The sequence below is a fragment of the Pelobates fuscus genome, chromosome 1, assembly GCF_036172605.1.
Source record: "Pelobates fuscus isolate aPelFus1 chromosome 1, aPelFus1.pri, whole genome shotgun sequence".
NCBI classification, from domain to species: Eukaryota; Metazoa; Chordata; class Amphibia; order Anura; family Pelobatidae; genus Pelobates; species Pelobates fuscus.
In genome coordinates, this window is record NC_086317.1 from 66,814,743 (window position 1) to 66,834,585 (window position 19,843).

General features: G+C 40.7%; 1 protein-coding gene across 1 annotated transcript in view; it reads right to left on the reverse strand.

Moving 5' to 3' along the window:
• The window catches only part of TRPV1 (transient receptor potential cation channel subfamily V member 1), a 55,349-nt gene extending 38,006 nt beyond the window's left edge, over positions 1–17,343 (reverse strand). The window contains exons 1-4 of the mRNA XM_063443523.1: positions 17,181–17,343; positions 13,638–13,957; positions 2,939–3,108; positions 1,122–1,274 (exon numbers count right to left, since the gene is read on the reverse strand). Of these exons, the coding sequence (XP_063299593.1) occupies positions 1,122–1,274; positions 2,939–3,108; positions 13,638–13,957; positions 17,181–17,213 (676 nt within the window). The 5' untranslated portion in view covers positions 17,214–17,343. The remainder of the gene's footprint in view (positions 1–1,121; positions 1,275–2,938; positions 3,109–13,637; positions 13,958–17,180) is intronic.
• Positions 17,344–19,843: the final 2,500 nt, after the last annotated feature.

A 19,843-nucleotide genomic window follows, 5' to 3' on the forward strand; every position in this document is an offset into this window, starting at 1 on the left:
GTTTGGGAACAACTGCTCAAATTGTATTGAGTTGAAATCGACATGGTGTAATCAAGGATTACAAGGTTACAACTTGGCTACTTTAACCTGAATCTGGCAATTTGGGTTTCAGTTTGCTAAACTTGAGAGTTTAGTGAATAGTGTCCTCTCCTCCGTGTCTGAACAATTTCCTGACAAACAAGTTTTAGGTGAGTTTGAAGGAGTTCCCTGAGGAGCAATATGCAATTGTGTTTCTATTAGAGAATGCTCATTTTGCCATAAAAAACAAACAAACAAACAAACATAAAGCGTGGACAGGCTTACTGAACAAAATTCTCAGTGGACCACACCAGCCTGGGGCCATCTTGTGCTGCTTCTACTGAAACCTTCCTTTAATTTAAAAAAAAAAATAATTCTGGCCAATGGCAGGGTATGGCTGGCTATTTTTCCCGGGGGCAATTACAGACAGACCAAATCATCACTGTCCCACCACAATCCACTCCCTTTCTTGATTTTATATTAATATTTTATGCTAACACTGCATGTACTAGAATTCACAAATGGTAAAAGAATACAATATATTATAATTTTTTTTTGTAATGCAGCAGCCCCCAATCCTATCTATTCTAGTGGCCCAGGGGTAATTCCCAGCCCACCCCCCCGGATGGAAAAGTGTGAGGCAATGTATTGCAATGTATTGTGGCCGGTGGGCTACATGACATCATATCCAGGCATCACACTGTCATGAGAAAACTGAAACAGCTCAAGCTAAATCGCGAGACGTGATGCTCGTCCTGTAAGGGACTTGGACAGTGGATGGAAGAGTTTAATGAGAAATGAATACAAACCACAGCATAGTTATCAAATAGGTTAATTCATGTATTTTTCACAAAAACTCAGAAAAAAAAATCTATAAATGTTAATGGAACTTGTGTGGCCCTGCATGGGTTGTGTGGGCAGGGGGGAATATATCTTAATGCAGATGAGACATGGACAGGGGAACTCCTTGCACCATTACCACAGAAAACAGCACATGTACTTATGGTGTTTGGCACGTTCCATGTAAGGCAGTATTCATCTTGTACATGCTACAGTTGGATTTTCACAGAAGTAATTCAATAGGACCACATTAGTCTACTTACCTCTGTAGTAGGTGTCTGTGTAACATGAATTAATGAATTCTTTCAAATTACCGGTCTTCTCTGCGATCTCCAGTAACAGTTGGATAGTGCTATTTTTTCCGTTACTCAGATTTAACATAGCTTTAAGGAGGCACGTCTTGCCCGTTTCTGGTTCTGAGCAACACAGAAAATGTAACATCTTTGTAATGTCTGATTAGAATGAGGTAGCAAAGCACATAACACATGAGTCCTGCAGCTGTGACGACAACTGGTGACAGCGTGCATTAGAACAACAATACATCACATCCTTTATATTTATATATTTTTGTATACCAGTGCAGTAAGCCGCTAAGGATTCTGATCAAAGACACATATGAATATTAGGTGATTAGGCTGGTTATAAAACTGCTAATATTACTGTTTATAAATACTGTTATAGATAACATAAAAAATAAATAATTTATTGTAATCTTTATTCGAAAATGATGCACAAGTTAGTACGATAGATAAAGTCCAAAAGATATGTCTTCAGTAGATCCACAAGTGTCAGGATTTAGCAACAGTCCATGTTACAATTAGTTTTCATCTTTTACTGTGATATGTTAAAAGAACTACAATGGTTACTACTCAAACATAGATGTGCCCTTCACTTTCTCATACTTCCCAACATAGGGAAGTAAATAAATTGGCATGGCATGAGTACCCCTAAAAGTGGCAGACCAGTGATGCAATCTGCACTGCTGACACCCAAAGGTCGAGTCTGCCTGAGGAAGGGGTATGTCAGCCTAGCATGAATGCTAGCCAGCCCATTAGGGGCAGATCATATTGAGAGTACTGTTACAGTGCTCCCTGCATTGTCCTAATTCCGTTGGAGTAGTACATGTATGCCTAACCGCACTCTTCTGTTGCGCATTCTGGGGACACTTTTGGGGACATCAGGGAACAAACCCGGGGTGGTGGGACAAGAGTCTGAAACATGCACTGTCCCAACAAAATCGGGACAGTTGGGAGACCTGCTTATTTTTCCTGGTTCATAGACACTTCTCCAATAAGCTTCCTCACAGAGGACCAGCCCTGCTCTCCAGATAGTCTCCAGATCGCCCCTATTGTCTATGGTCTTCTCGCTACTCCCTTTTATATATCTCCATTATAACAATGAGCTCTGCAGCCATGGAATAAACTACCGCAAAGCATCAAATGTTCAACAAGTCTGCAATCTCTGATAATACCGGTAACAATTTTTCTCTCTCTATCTCCAATCACACCAAACCCATAACATCTACTAATTATTATGTTTTCCAAACATTGTACTATCTGAGTGTCCCAGGAGATGCTTGAAAATATAAAAAATCTTAATGTTTCCATCCTGGTAAAACATTTCTAAATAAATGAATGTGAACATTTTTAATGCAGAGTGGAATAAATTGAAATTTGTTGTGGTTGTTGCAATGTTTCTAATGGTTCTTAAAGAAGCACAACGTTAGAAATAAAAAAGATGTATTCCTAAAGCTAATGTGTTTTAATAACAATTTCGATTTTTCCACCCTCTCCCCCATAAAAAAAAAAAAACCTCTAAATGAAAGCATATTTACTAACCTACTATCCGCCGACACCGTGGCAATAACTTGTATCAAGGCTGAGGTGATCATTACAGATGATCTCAGCAAATCCATTGCTTTCCCATAGGGAAGCATTAAGAGAACGATGTACATGCATGTGATAATAAACGGTATCAACCTTATTTAAAGTCACATATAGACCACTTGTCTCACCCTAAAATAAAAACATTCCAATTGTGACCTAAAAACTCTGATAAGACAGAGAAACTGGCTGATCACCTTTGAACTCTTGATTAGTGAGGCGTTTGTGGGTTCTAAGCAAATACATCTGTAGATCATCAAGCTCATCACAGTCCCCGTAAGCTGCAGCTTCAAAAATCCTGTTCCGATCATACAGCTTAAATGTTCTGTCCTTGCAACTTGTGGTGGATTCCACGGAAGAACTTTGTCTGTCATATTAGCAAAAGAAAAAATAAATATGTTCAAGCTGTATATAAATAAACAGGGACTTCAAAATTATATCTACAAACAGAATCAACTACTAATGTGAGAATTAGTAGTGGCGATATAGTTGCCATGGTGCTTTGAGTGTTCGTTTAAGGCCGAAGTAGTCAATGTGGAAACATAACTGGCTTGCAGATTTTTTCCAGTTCAGCTATTATGATCTACTTGGGACTGTGAAAGATATGACATAGTTTTAAAATGTATGATCATGAGAAGGAGGAATGTTACAATGAAAGATCTACATTATAATGCTCATCTCGTCTTACATTCTATCGAGATCATGCTCTACAGTGTTTTCGACACATGGGTTTCTCGCTATTCACGTATGACTTTCTATCAATACAACAATGTTGAAACTAAACACACAAATACAACCTTCCTTCTTTGATTTTCACCCAGGGTTTTGGTCCACTTGACAAACATAATCTCAGTATGTATGGTGGAATGATGGATACTTCAGCCAAAATAACATTTTGCATCCTTCTTTTCTATCACTTGCCATACATTCTTTAATTTAAAGAGCAATTCTAAAGGGATACTATAGTCACCAAAACAAATTTACCTTAATGAAGCCGTCTTGGTGTATGGATCATGTACCTGCAGTCTTATTGCTCAGTTCTCTGTCATTTGGGAGTTAAATCACTTTGTTCATGCAGCCCTAGCCACATCTCCCTGCATGTGATTTGCACTGCATTCCTAAACACTTCCTGTTAAGAGTCATCTAATGTTTACACTTCCTTAATTGCAAATTCAGTTTAATTTTGAATTTCTTATCTCCTGCTATGTTAATAGTTTGTGAGACCCTGCAGGAGCCTTAAGTGTGTGATTCACAGAGCAGGAGATAAAAACTTTTAAAATAATTTGCATCTGATTTACAGTGAAACCAGGGCCGGCGCATCCATAAGGCGGCACAGGCGGCCGCCTTAGGGCGCAACAAGAGGGGGGGGCGCAAAATCCGAATCCTGGGCCCTTTGCCTGTGACTCACATTTTAAAAATATTTCCTGCTCCTGATTTGCTGCCCGGTTCCCAGTGCTGCTCTGATATGTCAGAGTAGTATGATGGGCGGGGCTTCCTCCTCCCTGCATTCCAACTCCCCGGCGGTCTCAGCTGAACGGAACTCAGGCCCAGTGTGCAGCTTCCCTGCATTGAGTCACTGCTGCACCTGGACAGGACACACACAGAGCTGTTGATGGGCCTGGCAGCATCACCAGTGAGCAGGTAAGGAGAGCAGCATGTAAATTTTTTAAATTAACCCCCTCATTACCCCATTCCTCTAGCTGTGTGTCACTTTGATCCCCTATAGCTCTGACAGGGGATTAGGGGGAAATGTGAGACAGAGTGAGGTTAGAGTCTTTAATTCCCTGTCATTGTTTGCCTAAGCCCTGTTTCAGTCTGTCCCAATAATTCCCTGACCACTAGCCCTGTGTCACTGTACCCCTAATCCCCTTAGCACTGTGTCACAGCCCCACTAATCCCCTGCCATGTGTCACTCTGCCCCCCCAGTCCTGTGTAACTATGCCCCCCTGCCCCCTAGGCACTGCCCCACTAATCCCCTGCCCCCTAGGCCTGTGTCTCTGTCCCCCTAGCCCTGTATCACTCTGTCCCCCTAGCCCTGTGTCACTATGTCCCCCTGCCCCCTAGGCCTGTGTCACTGCCCACTAATCCCCTGCCCCTAGGCCTGTATCACTCTGTCCCCCTAGCCCTGTATCACTCTGTCCCCCTAGCCCTGTGTCACTATGTCCCCCTGCCCCCTAGGCCTGTGTCACTGCCGACTAATCCCCTGCCCCTAGGCCTGTGTCACTGTCCCACTAATCCCCTGCCACCTAGCCCTGTGTCACTGTCCCCCTAGCCCTGTATCACTATGCCCCCCTTCTCCCTGGCCCTGTGTCACTGTCCCCCTGCCCCCTAGGCATGTGTCACTGCCCCACTAATCCCATGCCCCCTAGCTCTGTGTCACTCTGTACCCCTGCCCTTTAGCCCTGTGTCACCCCTAGCCCTGTGTCCTCCCTGCCCCCTAGGCCTGTGTCACTGTGTCACACTGTCCCCCTAGCCCTGTGTCACTATATCCCCCTGCACCCTAGGCCTGTGACCTCCCCACCAAACCCCTGCCTCCTAGCCCTATGTCACTATGTCCCCTTGCCCTCTAGGTCTGTGTAACTGCCCCACTAAACCCCTGCACTCTAGCCCTTTGTCACTATATCCCCCAGCCCCCTAGACCTGTGTCACTGGCCCACTAATCCCCTAACCCTGTGTCACTCTGTCCCCCTGCCCCCTAGCCCTGTGTCACTCTGTCCCCCTAATCCCTGCCCCATATTACTATTTCACTGTCCCCCAATCCCTACCCCCATAATCCCCTGCCCCCGTAGCCCTGTGTCACTCTGTCACCCTAGCCCTGTGTCATTGTAGCCATAATTCCCTGCCCTAGCCATGGGTCACTGTCTCCCTGCCCCCTAGCCCTGTGTCACTCTTTCTCCTAATCTCCTGCCCAATAAACCCTGTGTCACTCTATCCTCCTAATACACTGCTTCCCTAGACATGTATCACTTTGTCCCCCTAGCCCTGTGTCACTCTGTCCCCCTGATCCCCTGTCCGCATAGCCCTGTGCTAATCTGTCCCCCTAATACCCTGCCCCCTAGTCTTGTGTCACTCTGTCTCCCTAATCCCTTGTCCGCTTAGCCCTGTCACTCTGTCCCCCTAATCCCCAACCCTGCTATCACTTTTCCCCATAATTCCCTGTTACTCTCTGTCCCCCAACTTTGAGTTACTCTGTCCCAGTAACTTTGTTACTCTCCCTTGTGTCATTGTAATGCCCCGTCTCTCTAGCATTTTGTTCCCTTTGTTTAAATTTTTTTTTTCAATATATTACAAGATCAACAATTTAATAAATAAAAATTTAATTCCTTGTGAGCCGTAGGTGGAGTGCATGGTATGCACCTGTGTCTGGTGCAGACTATTATAATTACTGTCTCATGGTTTTGGTGCCCAGTTATAGAGTCAATGCACTCACACTGGGATTCCTAGCCTGAACTTTGACTCATAACAAGCACCAGACTAGAAGGAGGGGTCTGCAGTGCACCAGTCATAAGTACAGGACATGCGTTTTACCACCAGGCCACCAGGGAATTTAGTTCCCTCAATACAAAAAAAAGTAAACAGGAGTAGAGGTAAAACATATTTTTATTATATGAATTAAACACCCACTACACACAGCCAACACATAAAACATATTACACACAAACCAAACACAGCCATCACACATTACATTACATTATTATGAGGTTTATTATAGTGGAGCTCTGTGATAGTGTTATACAAAATGCACATTCATTTTTATAGGTGTGGAGCTCCGATTTGTGATACACTCAAAAAATACATTTTAGTTTTTTTTTGCTGTGGATCTCTGGGATTAACTCATACACAACACACAATACTGTGAATGTTAATGCCCAGGATCAAGGTAAATGAGGAATACCCAGTCCAAAGCAATAATCTTTGTGTTTGTAAGTGGCGCCTCTGTATACATCAAGGGAGTGATGGGGCGGCAAAATGCATCTCCGCCTGTGTACCTAAAAATTCTTGCACCGGCCCTGAGTGAAACCATTTTGTTTTCATGCAGGCTGTGTCAGTCACAGCCAGGAAAGGTGTGTCTAGGGCTGCATAAACAGAAACAAAAGTGATTTAACTCCTAAGTTGTAGAGATTTGAGCAGTTAAACTAAAGAGGCATGGTCTATACACGAAAACTGCTTCATTAAGCTAGAGTTGTTAAGGTGACTATAGTGTCCCTTTAAAAGAATACTAGAGTGCAAGGAATACAAAGCTTTATTCCTGGCACTACAGCTTCCTCTGACTCCCCCCTCCCTTGCACCACCGCTCTCCAGTAAATAAAGGGTTAAAAAACTGTTATTTACTTACCTGATCCCAGCGCCGATGTCCCTGGGCGTGGGTCGAAGCTCTTTTTCCTCCTCTTTCAAGTGATGAGAGGGCTCTAATGCATTGAATAAATGCTTTCCTATGGAGAAAAATCTGATGCTGGATTCAGAGAGTGAGAATGTTCAGCGTCACATACCGGACCAAAGGTCCGTTTCAAACCAGGAAGCCCTCTACTGGCTGTCTGGTAGAGAGCCACTATAAGCTGATTTTAGTGCTGCAATGTAAACATCGCAGTTTCTCTGGAACTGCAATGTTTAACATTGCAACACTAAGTGCAAAAGGGACACTGTACCCAGACCACTTCAATGAGATGAAGTGGTCTGGGTGCCTACAGTGTCCCTTTAACCACAAAATGTGTTCATAAAACGTATCTTATGTTTTAAAAAAAAAAAAACTGCTTCAAAACTACCTGTAATCTTTCAAAGTACCACAACGGAAAACAAGTTTTTGTTTTTTTTTTTACTTAAATTTGAGTTTAATCTCAAATCTGCTTATCAGATCATTACTGACGTTCCCTTTATTTCTTTGTATTTGTTATGTCAAAATGAGCCTTTTTTCAAAAAAGAAACAAAAAAACAATTTGACCCATCAACATGGATCATTGCCATATTCAGGCACATGTACAAGAGTACAGCAGTTATGTCATTTCTTGGTAGAAGAAGCGGTAGGAGCAGAAGACAACCAGACGGAAGAAAATTTCGGCACACTCTAGGAATAGGTTCAGGTACGTAAAACATCCAGGACACTGGACCCCCTGTGGCAATGTTACCACCTGGGATCTTTAGAAATGATAGAACGTCTCTAGACGGTGACAGATCCACTTTACAACCTCGGAACATCTAATGTTAATGAAACATTAAAGAGTTCCATTGAGAAGCAATAATCAAGGACAAGTGCTGGATACTGCTATGCAAGCCTGGAATGTAATATTATTATACCTGCATATATTAGTGTGACTTGAAGAAGATCACAATAAATAACCTAGTTCATGCACACACATTTCCAAATTGTTTAGCAAATGGACATTATGCAAATTGATTAACAAAAGACATGAAAAAAAAAAAGTGCTCTATGAATAAATATATATTCTCCTCACTCTTTCATCAAACAATTGTCGATTAAGTCACCATGTACTTACGTAATATTCTCATATTTTCCAAGTCATTGAGGCCAGTTGGTGCCATACTGGACACATGCTTAACCATCAAAAGCGGAATCAAATTTTTAGGTTTTATAAATGCAATCACTAATTTTAAAATAGGTCCAACTTGTAGCATACTAATAGGGGATAGGGTTTGACCCTTGTGCTTCTGTCTGATGTGCATTTAGAGATAGAAAGTAGTAATGTGAGTGGAGGTGGGGGAGATTTGACCGACGGCTGTATCCCTGATCTCTGGCATCCCACTGCACGTCTTTCCCATCAAATCAGGAAAAGCAACATGCCCATCTTTATCCTCTCCTGTTGTCCAGTCCATGGCCACTTTACACTTTAATGGTAGGATGAGGGTAGGGGGTACAAGGTTTCAGATGGAGGTTAAGAGGGACACCTGGGTGATAAAGACGAGGTTTAGAGACACACAGGGTAAGAGCTGATAAGAGACACACTAAGAGTAGGGTGTTAGGACACACACAATAAGGTAAGAAGGGTTAGACACATCCAAGAGGGTGAGGAGGTATAGAGACACACAACTGTAAAGTGGGTGCCAGCAGATCTTGCCAACCCAGGCGTTAAATAATTTCAGCATGCCTCGGGATCCAATAATAATGATTGGCATTCAGAACTAGTCCCTCTTACTAGGTTTGACTAGTAATTCCTGAGATCATCTATAGACGAGTTAAAATTTATAGTGATGTCTAGTGAAGCCGAAATAAGAATCAGGTTATGTTTTTTATTACCTATTATCTTCAAGCTCTGCACATCACTATCTTAAAACAATTATTTTCCTTAGGTTCTTCCTAATCCAGAACCCTCAAAGATATTTGTTATGTAATTAAGAAATGAACTAATTAATTCATTGTATGAGTATTGATGCGCCTTATTTATGATGATAAAATATTAAAGTGTATTAAATTAACACATAATACATTACAAACATTAAGTTTAAAAAAAAAGCAATACATCAAACATTATTAATATGTTGTTTTGTGGTCCTTGGGAAACCATTCCATTGAATGTCTTTACTCAACTAACCACACATAGATCAGGCAAGATCCAGATAACACTGGATATTTCTAAAAAAAAAAAAAAAAACACGAGTTTCTGAAGTGTTGATTATTTCTTTTTAATTTCACACCAGGAATTAATTACATTTACATACCTCATACTGCAGCACTTTTAAACCCTACTCTACAGAAAATTGAATTAATTGGCTTTGTGCAATGTTTTACTCATTCTTCTTGACGAAATTGCTCCAGCACGGTCAAGCTGAATGGGGACTATTGGCGATCAACATTTCTTTCTCAATAGTTTTTCCACAAATTGTCAATCCAATTAAGGTCTGGGCTTTTCTGACATGTAGACCCTTGGGTTTTAATATACCTCCCAACAACCCCAGATTTCGCAAAACAGTCTCGGTTTGGGGCACCCATCCTTCCATCCTTGCTTAGCCCTCGTTTTAATGTATCTGGAGACAACAGAGATCAGGCCATCTGAAAGCATAGTGCTCACGTCATTAGACTCACATATGCTGTTCAGAGTAAGCTCAGGGCATTGTGTCCCTGCGCGAGAGGACTTTAGAAGCTGTCTTCATTCAAGGCCGACACAGCTCATTTTGGAGTGGCCATCCCTCATGTCAATTCCTTGGTCTTCATGATGCTATTTGTTTATGTCTGTTTCTAACAAACCCTGAGCCTTTCAGAATAATGTGTATTTATTCATTTATGGCAGACGTACTTCATACAATGAATTATATGATGTCTGAAGGTAACTTGTGGCACCAGATTGTATACAGGAGATTTCATAGCACCAGGGCTAAAATATATATTCAGCCATACCTTTTTTATGATTGAGCCTTTGTATAACAAAAAATAATAATTTCTCACCTTCAGAGTGTTACGTAGGTCATGTAAATCTAATAGTAAAAGTTTCAATCAATTCTACTTTGTATAACAGATTGTAAAACTACAAAATGTGAAAACGTCCAATGGGATAAGGGTGAGTATACTTATGCAAGAGACTGTCTGACGGGTTGCCTACCATTTGTCTTTGGACACTTTATATCTGTGCTGAGCTTGTTACATGATTTGCTTTATTTCACTCAAATTATATAAAAGGCGTCAGGAATAATTCCAGCACCAGTTATTACCCCTTTCTTGGTGTTTGCAATATCAAAGGAGTGTCAGTTGTGGGTGAGTGGCATCCCTTTTTCTTCTCTGCTTCAGTACTAAAAAAATACACAATTTGTTATGTTTTTAACATGAACAATTGGAACATTGTAATCATGCTACCATCACCATCCACCCATCGGCCCATTCCAGCTCAAGAAGTGGTGACAAAGACAAATTTAATTTCCATACATCAATATAAGATCGATGAGGTCCAGAACTACCCACTAGAGGTTATTATTTACAAAACTGAGGAAAGTCGCTTAATCTGGAACATTATTGAACCTTTTTTCAGGTTAAGCTTAATAATCTTTCAAAATGATTTAATACTTTTCGATATACTTTCCAAATGGTTTATCTACAAAAATCCCCATATAATTTAATAATGAGTTCTGTAGATAAGGCATTTGAAAAGTTTTTTGTAAAAATATTGAATAATTTTAAGGATCCTGGTGTTTTAGATACCGGTACTTAATTCTGCCATTATTTTGTATTGCCATTGCCAACACTAATTGAGCTTTTCTTTGAACTAAAATGTACATTATCCTACTAGTTAGCAATTTGCAAGTTTCAGTTTTAAGTACCTCATGGGATGGACCTGCAGCTGAGGACTTTAATACGCCAAATTATATGTGATATAAACTGGAAATGGTGACCATATAAAAACTCCACATCAGGTACTTACTAGATTAGAACTACCAGATCATCAGTTGATTTATTTGGAAAACTATATAAAAAAAAAGTATACTTCAGTGATGTATTTAAATCACTGGTACCTTAAAGTATGCATTTTTACAGACCCCACTATATCAAATCATGATCTGGCTACCCTAATCTAGGTGTAACAAGCATAAACATGCATATATTAAATGGACAATGCAGCCATGTGTTAAATAATTTAATCATGCTTATTTTAACTTGGCATTGCAGAGATTAGGCCGTTATTAGGTGCTAGTAAAAACTGGCTATTTCAACCGTCTATAAAACCAAGTCCACATGCTTATATAAACTGGTTGATGCAAGCATTCCGGAACTTTGTATTGTAGTCACATGTAAAATCTGATGGAACCAATCAGATACAGTTGAAAACACAGCACACACAGTTGAGAATGCAGACGACTGTCTCATACACAACATTCAGTGCTGGCATGGTCAGGAGAGATTTTCTAATATCCCCACCTGGCCCCTGATTTTGTGCCACTTGGGGTGATAGTTGGTGCAGCACATTACACTCAAAGAAAAACACCATCTAAACTTAACTTTTAAAATACTAATTTACAAAATGAGGTATAAAGTAATATTTTTTCCTCATAACAAGGTTATGATTTTTTTCTACAAAATCAGTAGGATAACACAGATGCACACAAAGATGCCCGTAGATACCTAAACCCAGGAAAGGGAGGACAATTCATCTCTGCCTTATAATGTACCTAAGCACACCAAACATGTCCCTTGCGCACACATATGGCTGCGGACCAGCAGGAATGCTCATCTGAAGAGTTATCTCTCCCCTTCTCATAATGAAGTAGAGGAAATGGTGGAATGTTATCAGAGAACCAACTGCCACATACATGTTGCAGTATACAGCCGCCCAGAAAATGTGCAACTAGCCAATGTACAACTAACTAACACCCTCCTCAATGTACAGTAGTGAAGTAGATATTATGATACAGGGTACAGTACATACTTTGATATTAGGGTAGGGTATAATGGGAGTGGGAAGCATAAAAGTACAACCAGAGGACATAAATACAGTTCATGACAGCTCTGATAATGAATCCCATACTATGCATCTTTTCATGTAATTGTTTTAGTTATGGAGGATTGAGACATAGTGAATGCTGAGTGCGAGGCTTTAATGAGGGACATAGCCTAAGATTTGGAATGAAACACGGGACGGAAGGGAGTTAGAGTTGGAGGTAAAAAAGGAAATGTTTAATAAATGCAGGACGATATGGGAAGCAATGGGTAGATATTAGGGAAGCCATTATCGTGATGTAAGAAGTGCTCAGATAATGTATTGTCTGGAAGACAGAAAGAATGTTCTAGTGAGTGAGCAAAGAATGGATTGAAGAGGATACACATGAAAATCAGGTAAACAAAAAGTTAAAAAGATTCAGTACTCACAGGTTTGGCTTCAAAGCAAAAGGAAAATGGCAGATTTTTTTTTTTAAACTTATTTTTTTGCAATATCATATTTATTTATTAATATTTTGCAACATATACAATAAAGCAAAACTTTATTTTGCTAGTTCATGAATACCAGTATTAAAAGAAAGAAATTATTCCAGGTGTAGCCCTGGGTGCATAGTATAGATCTCTGTTATAGAATAATACTCTGTCTGTTATACATAAAAACTCAAACCATAGATAAAACATATTGCAAAGATCTACATGTTCTGGAGGGACCATTTTCCTCCAGATGTATTGAGATTGGCCTATTGAGTCATTAAGAATAAGCTTCCCTGGTAACCTTCCAGAACCAGATATTATAAGATTCCATTGGAATTTTGGACAAACACACCTGACTACTGTATCTAGATGGCAGCCAACCGGGCTGAAACAAATGTGGTTTCATTCAGTTCTTTATAAATAAATACAGACATAAACACACCAGAAAGAATCCACTAATAAGTAAAACTAGAGGTGAATGGACTATGCTGCACTGTATTTTTCAACTCCATGTCAATAAATGGGAGTCCAAAAACAGACATGCAGGGGTCCTTACAATTGAATCTTAAGGGGGTGACAATGGACCATGGATTGGAAAGGAGGCAGAGTTAGTATTTAGCATGGAGGTTATCTATCAGTACATTACATATCTGAAGGGAAGAGTAGGTATTTTAATGGCATAGTGGATTGTGTATAATTCGGTCTAGGTTACTCAATCACATGCCACCAAACCATCATAAACTGAAAAAATTCAAAACGTTAATAAATACTCTACATACACTACAGAGTCCAGAAAAGCAAAACCATGTCAGCAGGCAGAAAAACGTAGTCAAGGCAATCAGGGTTGTAGTGCACTTTGTTAATCAGACTAAGGACAGGTTTAAAAGAAAGCAGAGTAACAAACAGCAAGCAAGTCAAGCAAATGTCAGAATCAAGCTTGGACAAGCAGAAGAATTTATAATTATTCATAATCAGGAACAGAGAGGAATAAATAGTAAACTATTGATAGAAATTAGCTCTAGTTAGGGTAATTATTCAACACCTACCTGACCAACTGGTTACCATATTTCCCTCTATCAGAACTTATCTGGAACTTAATGGTTGGAGACATTTTGCTTTCTGTTTGGTACACAGAGTCCATAGGAGCCATATCTCTTTCGGTGTCTATTTTGCCAAAACGGCGTCCCTTGGGTTTTGGTGAGCTGAAGAAGGTATACTTGACATGTCGGTGCTTTGAATATTGAGATCCTTCCAGAGTTCCCAGATTGTTGTCATCACTGTGTGAGTCATCAGCTGATACAGTCTCCTCAGTGGGATCAGTTTCATCAATCTCAGAGGAACTTCCCATCTTTTTCATTTTTTTGGTCTGTGGCAAGAGACAGTGGGGATAGCTAGTACATGTCAAGTAAAATAACTGTGTTAAATACATTTTGGGACATATGGGACACTGAGGCTTCACAGTTAATACACTTTACATTTAATAGAATGTTGGGGAACACGCATGTTCCATCTATAAACTTATACACACACTTCAACACAGAAAAACTAGACAAGGAGATCTGTGATCCTGTTTAAATTTACAGGGAAAATCACACCAATATTTTTATTAATTTTGCATTTCATGGATCATAACACAGGATGAAAATTTGGTTCATGCCCATTATTTGAATGATTGGGCATTCCCTTGTAGTTTTACGATAAAGGTTGTAACTAAAATTGGGACACCAGAGAATCCCAATGTTTGTGTGGTGTATCTATGTGAGTTTGTGTGTGTGTGTGTGTGTGTGTTTGTATGTGTTATGGGATGAGAGGTGTTTTGTGGAAGTCTCAAACAATGAATGCTTTACTGAAAAGCTGAGTTTGTGTTTCCTATGCGATTGATTTCATGTCCATGTATATTTCATCAGGAGCCACAGGAAATGTTGCCATTACTAGGTATGAGCTCTGTCAATATGGATTTGAGTTTATGAAAGAACTTAGCTTAAGTAATATGTACGTAGTATTTACATTACTTTATTTTGATGGAGGTTCTTTTCCTGTTGCCTTTTTATTCTTTTCTTGAATGAGTGTACTGCTTGGTTTGCATCTGGCAATTGATCATTCCCAAAGCTTTGTCTACTAACATAACATAATATAATATTTCGTAGACAAGCACTGCCGAACCATCCACCTATTGATCTGCAGCTAGATCAAACAATTTAGTTGGTCACATAACAATGTTTATCACCCTACACCTTGCTGCTGAGATGTTTTCAGTTTTATAGAGTGAGCATGCATTTCATACCATGCCACACAAGAACATATATGAATAATGTGATGGGGAGATTTCCTCATCATGATGGTGCAAGTAGAAGGATTCCTCAATTCTGTCAATGTAAAACGCGTTTACAAAAACCTGTGGACAGAAGTTTCAAAGTACCATAAACCCTATATATACGTCTTTCAAGAAGAAAAATAGTGGTGATGTTGTTTGAAGTATCCTTTAAAATAAAAAAAAGTGACTTCTACAAGTACCTGGCTACTTTAATACACGTTGGAACCTTTTTTTAGTGATTTGGCAGAAAAACTGTGTATTCCCCAGTACTGTAAGCCCATTACATCTGTGGGGTTCTCTTCCTAATTATGCTTACACAATATATGCACAGCATGAGCATACATTATATGCCCATGTGAGCTCTGGGATATAAGAAAGTTTGCCACATTAAATCGGCACAGCCAAATTGTTGTTGACCTTTTCAAAGGGATCCCTTACTTGAAAATTATTTCGTAAAAATACTGAACTTCACCCGTAGAATCTGAGCACCATTACCGTTATATTAAGCTGTAGTGGCTATTCTATTTTTTTTTTTTTTTTTAATTCTTTATTTTTGTTCGTGCATACGGGTAACAGGCGAATTTGTACTGCCACAATAGCTGGTACAGTCAAGTTTGCATACAGTCTTAATCACATGGCATTAATGACATTGCACTTTTTTTTTTTTTTAAGTAGTTTTGTAAACAAGATAATATCGTAAGCTTAGTAGTGATAGCAAATTAAAGACTTAGACATAGACATAGACATAGACATAGAGAAACAGTTATGTGTCCTATTAACTTTGCACAGTTTTATGAGTTAATACAGGAATGTAGGAGCATGCTAAGTCTATTGAGGCTATGGAGTGTTATGCAGGCTGAACATTGTTATTATACATAGCCCTATAGAGTGTGTAGAGGTTGTGCTTTGTTAAAAGTTTGGCACATGTTTATACTAGTGTTGTTAGTCAATAGGCATACAAGAGAATTGCAGTGGGTTAGCGTGTGAGTTGCAGAGCATAGCATATGAGCATGAGAGTAACACTATATTTCTCAGGGGAACAAGAAAATGTCCTTAGTAGCAGGTAGGGACTTTATGAGGCATAGGGTGAATGACTCATCTGTGTTGTCAAATGTCCCGGTCAGCCAACACCTGCCAGGGGTATGTCACAGCCATATGTTTTGCCGCCTCTCGGGGGAGCGAGTGGACCAAACACTCCCGTTCGTTGGGCAGTGAGTTGGCTCCATGCTCCCTCTAGGCTTCCTGGTGGCTTGGAGTGCTGAGTGTTTGGGAGTCCTGTGTGTGCCTTTAGACCCGGAGGGTTGCTGTTCTGAGACGGAACCTGCCTGAGTGTGCTAGGCCGGTTCTTAGAGAGGCCTTTTTGTGGGTGAGAGGGGTGGTGTTGGGGCAGCCCTGGAGATCTTCTCCGTTGAGGCTTTGGGCAACTCACCAGCGCTGGGGCTTTCGGCGTTTCTTCCGCCTCTCACTCCCTGCTGTCTCGATCTTTCTCGGGTTCCGCACCGGAGCTGCAGGCTGCTGTGTAATTTCCTTTGTGGCTAATGCCGGTGGGACTTGTGTCCGGGTGTCTCTGCGGCTAGTGAGTTTGGCCCAAAAATCGCTGAATAGGCGGTCTAGCCGCTCCGACAGTGGAGGCAAGCTGGGCTTGGATGCTGAGATCCACGTGGTCTCCGCAATGTCGTGAGTCGGCGGTCCAGCGGTGCAAGGTGGCTGAGCTCGGTTTCTCCATCCTGATCCACATGCTCTGGTTGCCGGGATATCCCTTACCGGCAGGGGGGGGGGGGAGAGAGTGTTCAGGGGAGACCTCCTTTGTTACAGGCTGCGGTCGGCTGAGGGATCGGCCGTCTCCCCCATGCTTCCTGAGTAGGCCTCAGGTAGGCCTCAGGTCCATCCCCTGGAATCGGTCGCATTTTGTGGTCCCAGGCTCGGTTATGCATTGTCTAGATATTAAGCCCCAGTGTCTGGGGTGTAAAGGCATTGAATTTGCAGGTTTTGCAGCGATTTTGCTAGTTTTTCAGGCTATTTAGACAGGAGCTCTGCTGAGGTGCGACCACTCAGCTTGGCTGTCAAGCTCCGCCCCCCCGTGGCTATTCTATTTGTATTTACCATTTAACTATCTATTGAAGGGAATGTGATATACATGTTCATTACAAGGGATATTAAAGCTTTACTTTATAACTTTCAAAACATATACCCATGTTTGTCTTGAAATCAAAACATAAAAACACAGCCTGTAGAAACAACATAGAAAAATATATTTCACATGTAAAGTACTCACAAACATCTGCCAAGTAATAACACGTCCCCACATGTGACCCTCTGAGTAACACTAATCAAGATCCGTAGCTAAATTAGGGGCTATGATTTGGCCATTGGAAGCAAATATTGAAGTCAGAGGTGGTACGGTTGGTTTAACCAAACTAAATCCAATGGATAAAAACCAGAATCTGTAGGATATAAACAAAATATGTTAGAAGAAAATGGTGTAAACAAACATAAGGGGACATTTATATTTCTTCACAATCAGTGCGTAGTTATGCAACATGCTTATTGGTAATTTAAGAATGGATTTGTTATAAAGAGAAAAAAACAAAACAAAAAAAACTTTACTCAGCTTGCATAGAAACAATGAATCCAACATAAACTGGTCAACACGGTGCAGAGAAACAATGTGTGCCTAATTTAAACTGGGACAATGTATTTTTTAAAAGTATTTTCAATGTTTCAAGAGCACTGCTCAAATGGATTGTAGATTTTTGATGGTTTTTTTTTATATATGTAAATCAATGAAAGTATTGAAGAGCCACTTTATAGTGAATTTTCATTATACATTTCTTTATAAAAGCAATCAAAACCTATATTCTCTTTTAATCTTTTTTTTCCCATTCGTCCCAGTAGTGTCTAAGGTTATCTAACTGCAAAGAAGGTTGTCTGAGATTTTTGATATTTGTCATCCATTTTGGAATTTACATCCCCTTTTGTGAGGAAGGAGTATTTTGAGGTTCGTGGTGAGAATGAGCAAAAAACGGGTGTGTGAAGGAGGAAAGGAGGCATCTACTTCACATATTTTTAAAGTTTTATTCCTACTGAGGAGTTCCTCACTGGGCTACAAACATTAAATCAATGTGGAGATGGAACGTTTGTAAGTAAAGAAAGACTTGAGGAATCATGGCTTGGAAAAAAAAATGCATGCATCGGGTAGTCAACACTCAGCAATAGTCAGCCATTTTAAATGATGTGAAAATAGTGTGCTTATGTAGTAGACAGGGAAGAGTGTGTAGATGCTGACTCTGTCTGTAGACTAAGTAACTGCAATAACAAACATCAGCAGAGATACATTTTACATTCCATAGAACATTGTATGAAATGTCTAAACATAATCATGGTCAGAGTGAGCACGTTCACGGTAAAGACTTCTCTCAAACAAGCACCCAGGAATACGCACACTACTCTAGGATATTTAGAATGAAAAATCTGGCCTCTGAAAATATCACACCACCTTTACTGATGTCTGAACGGTACATTAGCTGATCCAATTTCTCTAGTTTAAATACTATAAATATTGATTCGGTCTTTTATATATTGTGCGCACTGCAGATTTCAACTGTATCATGTAGGAAGGATTTGAAAAAGGAGACAATGAGCCAGCAGTCAGGTAAAGAGGTGAAATGATTTCCTGATTTCTATTATTATTATTATTATTATTATTATATTATTTATAGAGTGCTTTACAATGGGTGGACGAACAGACATGTAGTTGTTACCAGACAAGTTGGACACACAGGAACAGAGGGGTTGAGGGCCCTGCTCAATGAGCTTACATGCTAGAGGGAGTGGGGTAAAATGACACAAAAGGTAAGGATCGTATTAGACTAGTGACAGTTGCAGAAGAGGAATCATTTGGGAGCTATTAAGAGTTTAATTGATACGCTTTTATGAAGAAGTGGGTTTTTAATGATTTTTTGAAGGAGTGGAGACTGGGTGAGCATCTAACGGAGGAGGGAAGCGAGTTCCACAGGAACGGTGCAGCCCTCGAGAAGTCTTGAAGGCGAGCATCAGAGGTGGGAGTATGGACAGAAGATAGACGTAAGTCTTCAGCAGATCGTAAGGGCCTAGACGGGACATACTTGTGTATAAGGGAGTATAGATAGGTGGGAGCAGCATTATGTAGAAATTTGAAAGCAAGAACCAGAATTTTAAATTGAGCTCTATATTTCATAGGAAGCCAATGTAGGGACTGACAGAAGGGTGAGGCATGGGAGGTGTGGGCGGACAGGAAGATGAGCCTCGCCGCCGCATTCATTATGGACTGTAACGGCGCAAGTTGGGATCACGTAAGACCACTGAGAAGCGGATTACAGTAGTCAAGGCGAGAAAGTACAGTGGAATGGACCAACACCTTAGTCGCATCTGGCGTTAAGTAGGGGCGGATGCGCGCAATGTTTTTGAGATGGAAATGACAGGATTTGGCGATAGAGTGAACATGAGGCTTGAAGGAGAGGTCAGAGTCAAAGAGAACACTTAGGCAACAAGCCTGCGTGGTGGAGCTGATGGTAGCACCATTGACTTGGAGGGAGACAGACACAGGAGTAACAACACTTGAGGGAGGAAAGACCAGAATTTCAGTTTTGGTCAAGTTTAGTTTAAGGAAGTGGGCAGCCATCCAGTTAGAAACAGCAGAGAGGCAGTCAGAGACACTAGTCAAGATGGACGGGGAGAGATCAGGAGAGGACAGGTAGATTTGCGTGTCATCTGCATTGAAATGATATTGGAAGCCAAAGGAGCTAATGAGTTTACCAAGAGAGGCAGTATAGATGGAGAACAGTAGGGGACCAAGGACTGAACCTTGAGGGACACCAACAGAGAGGAGTTGGGGAGAAGAAGCAGAGCCAGAGAAAGAAACACTGAAAGAGCGCTGGGAGAGGTAGGAGGAGCACCAGG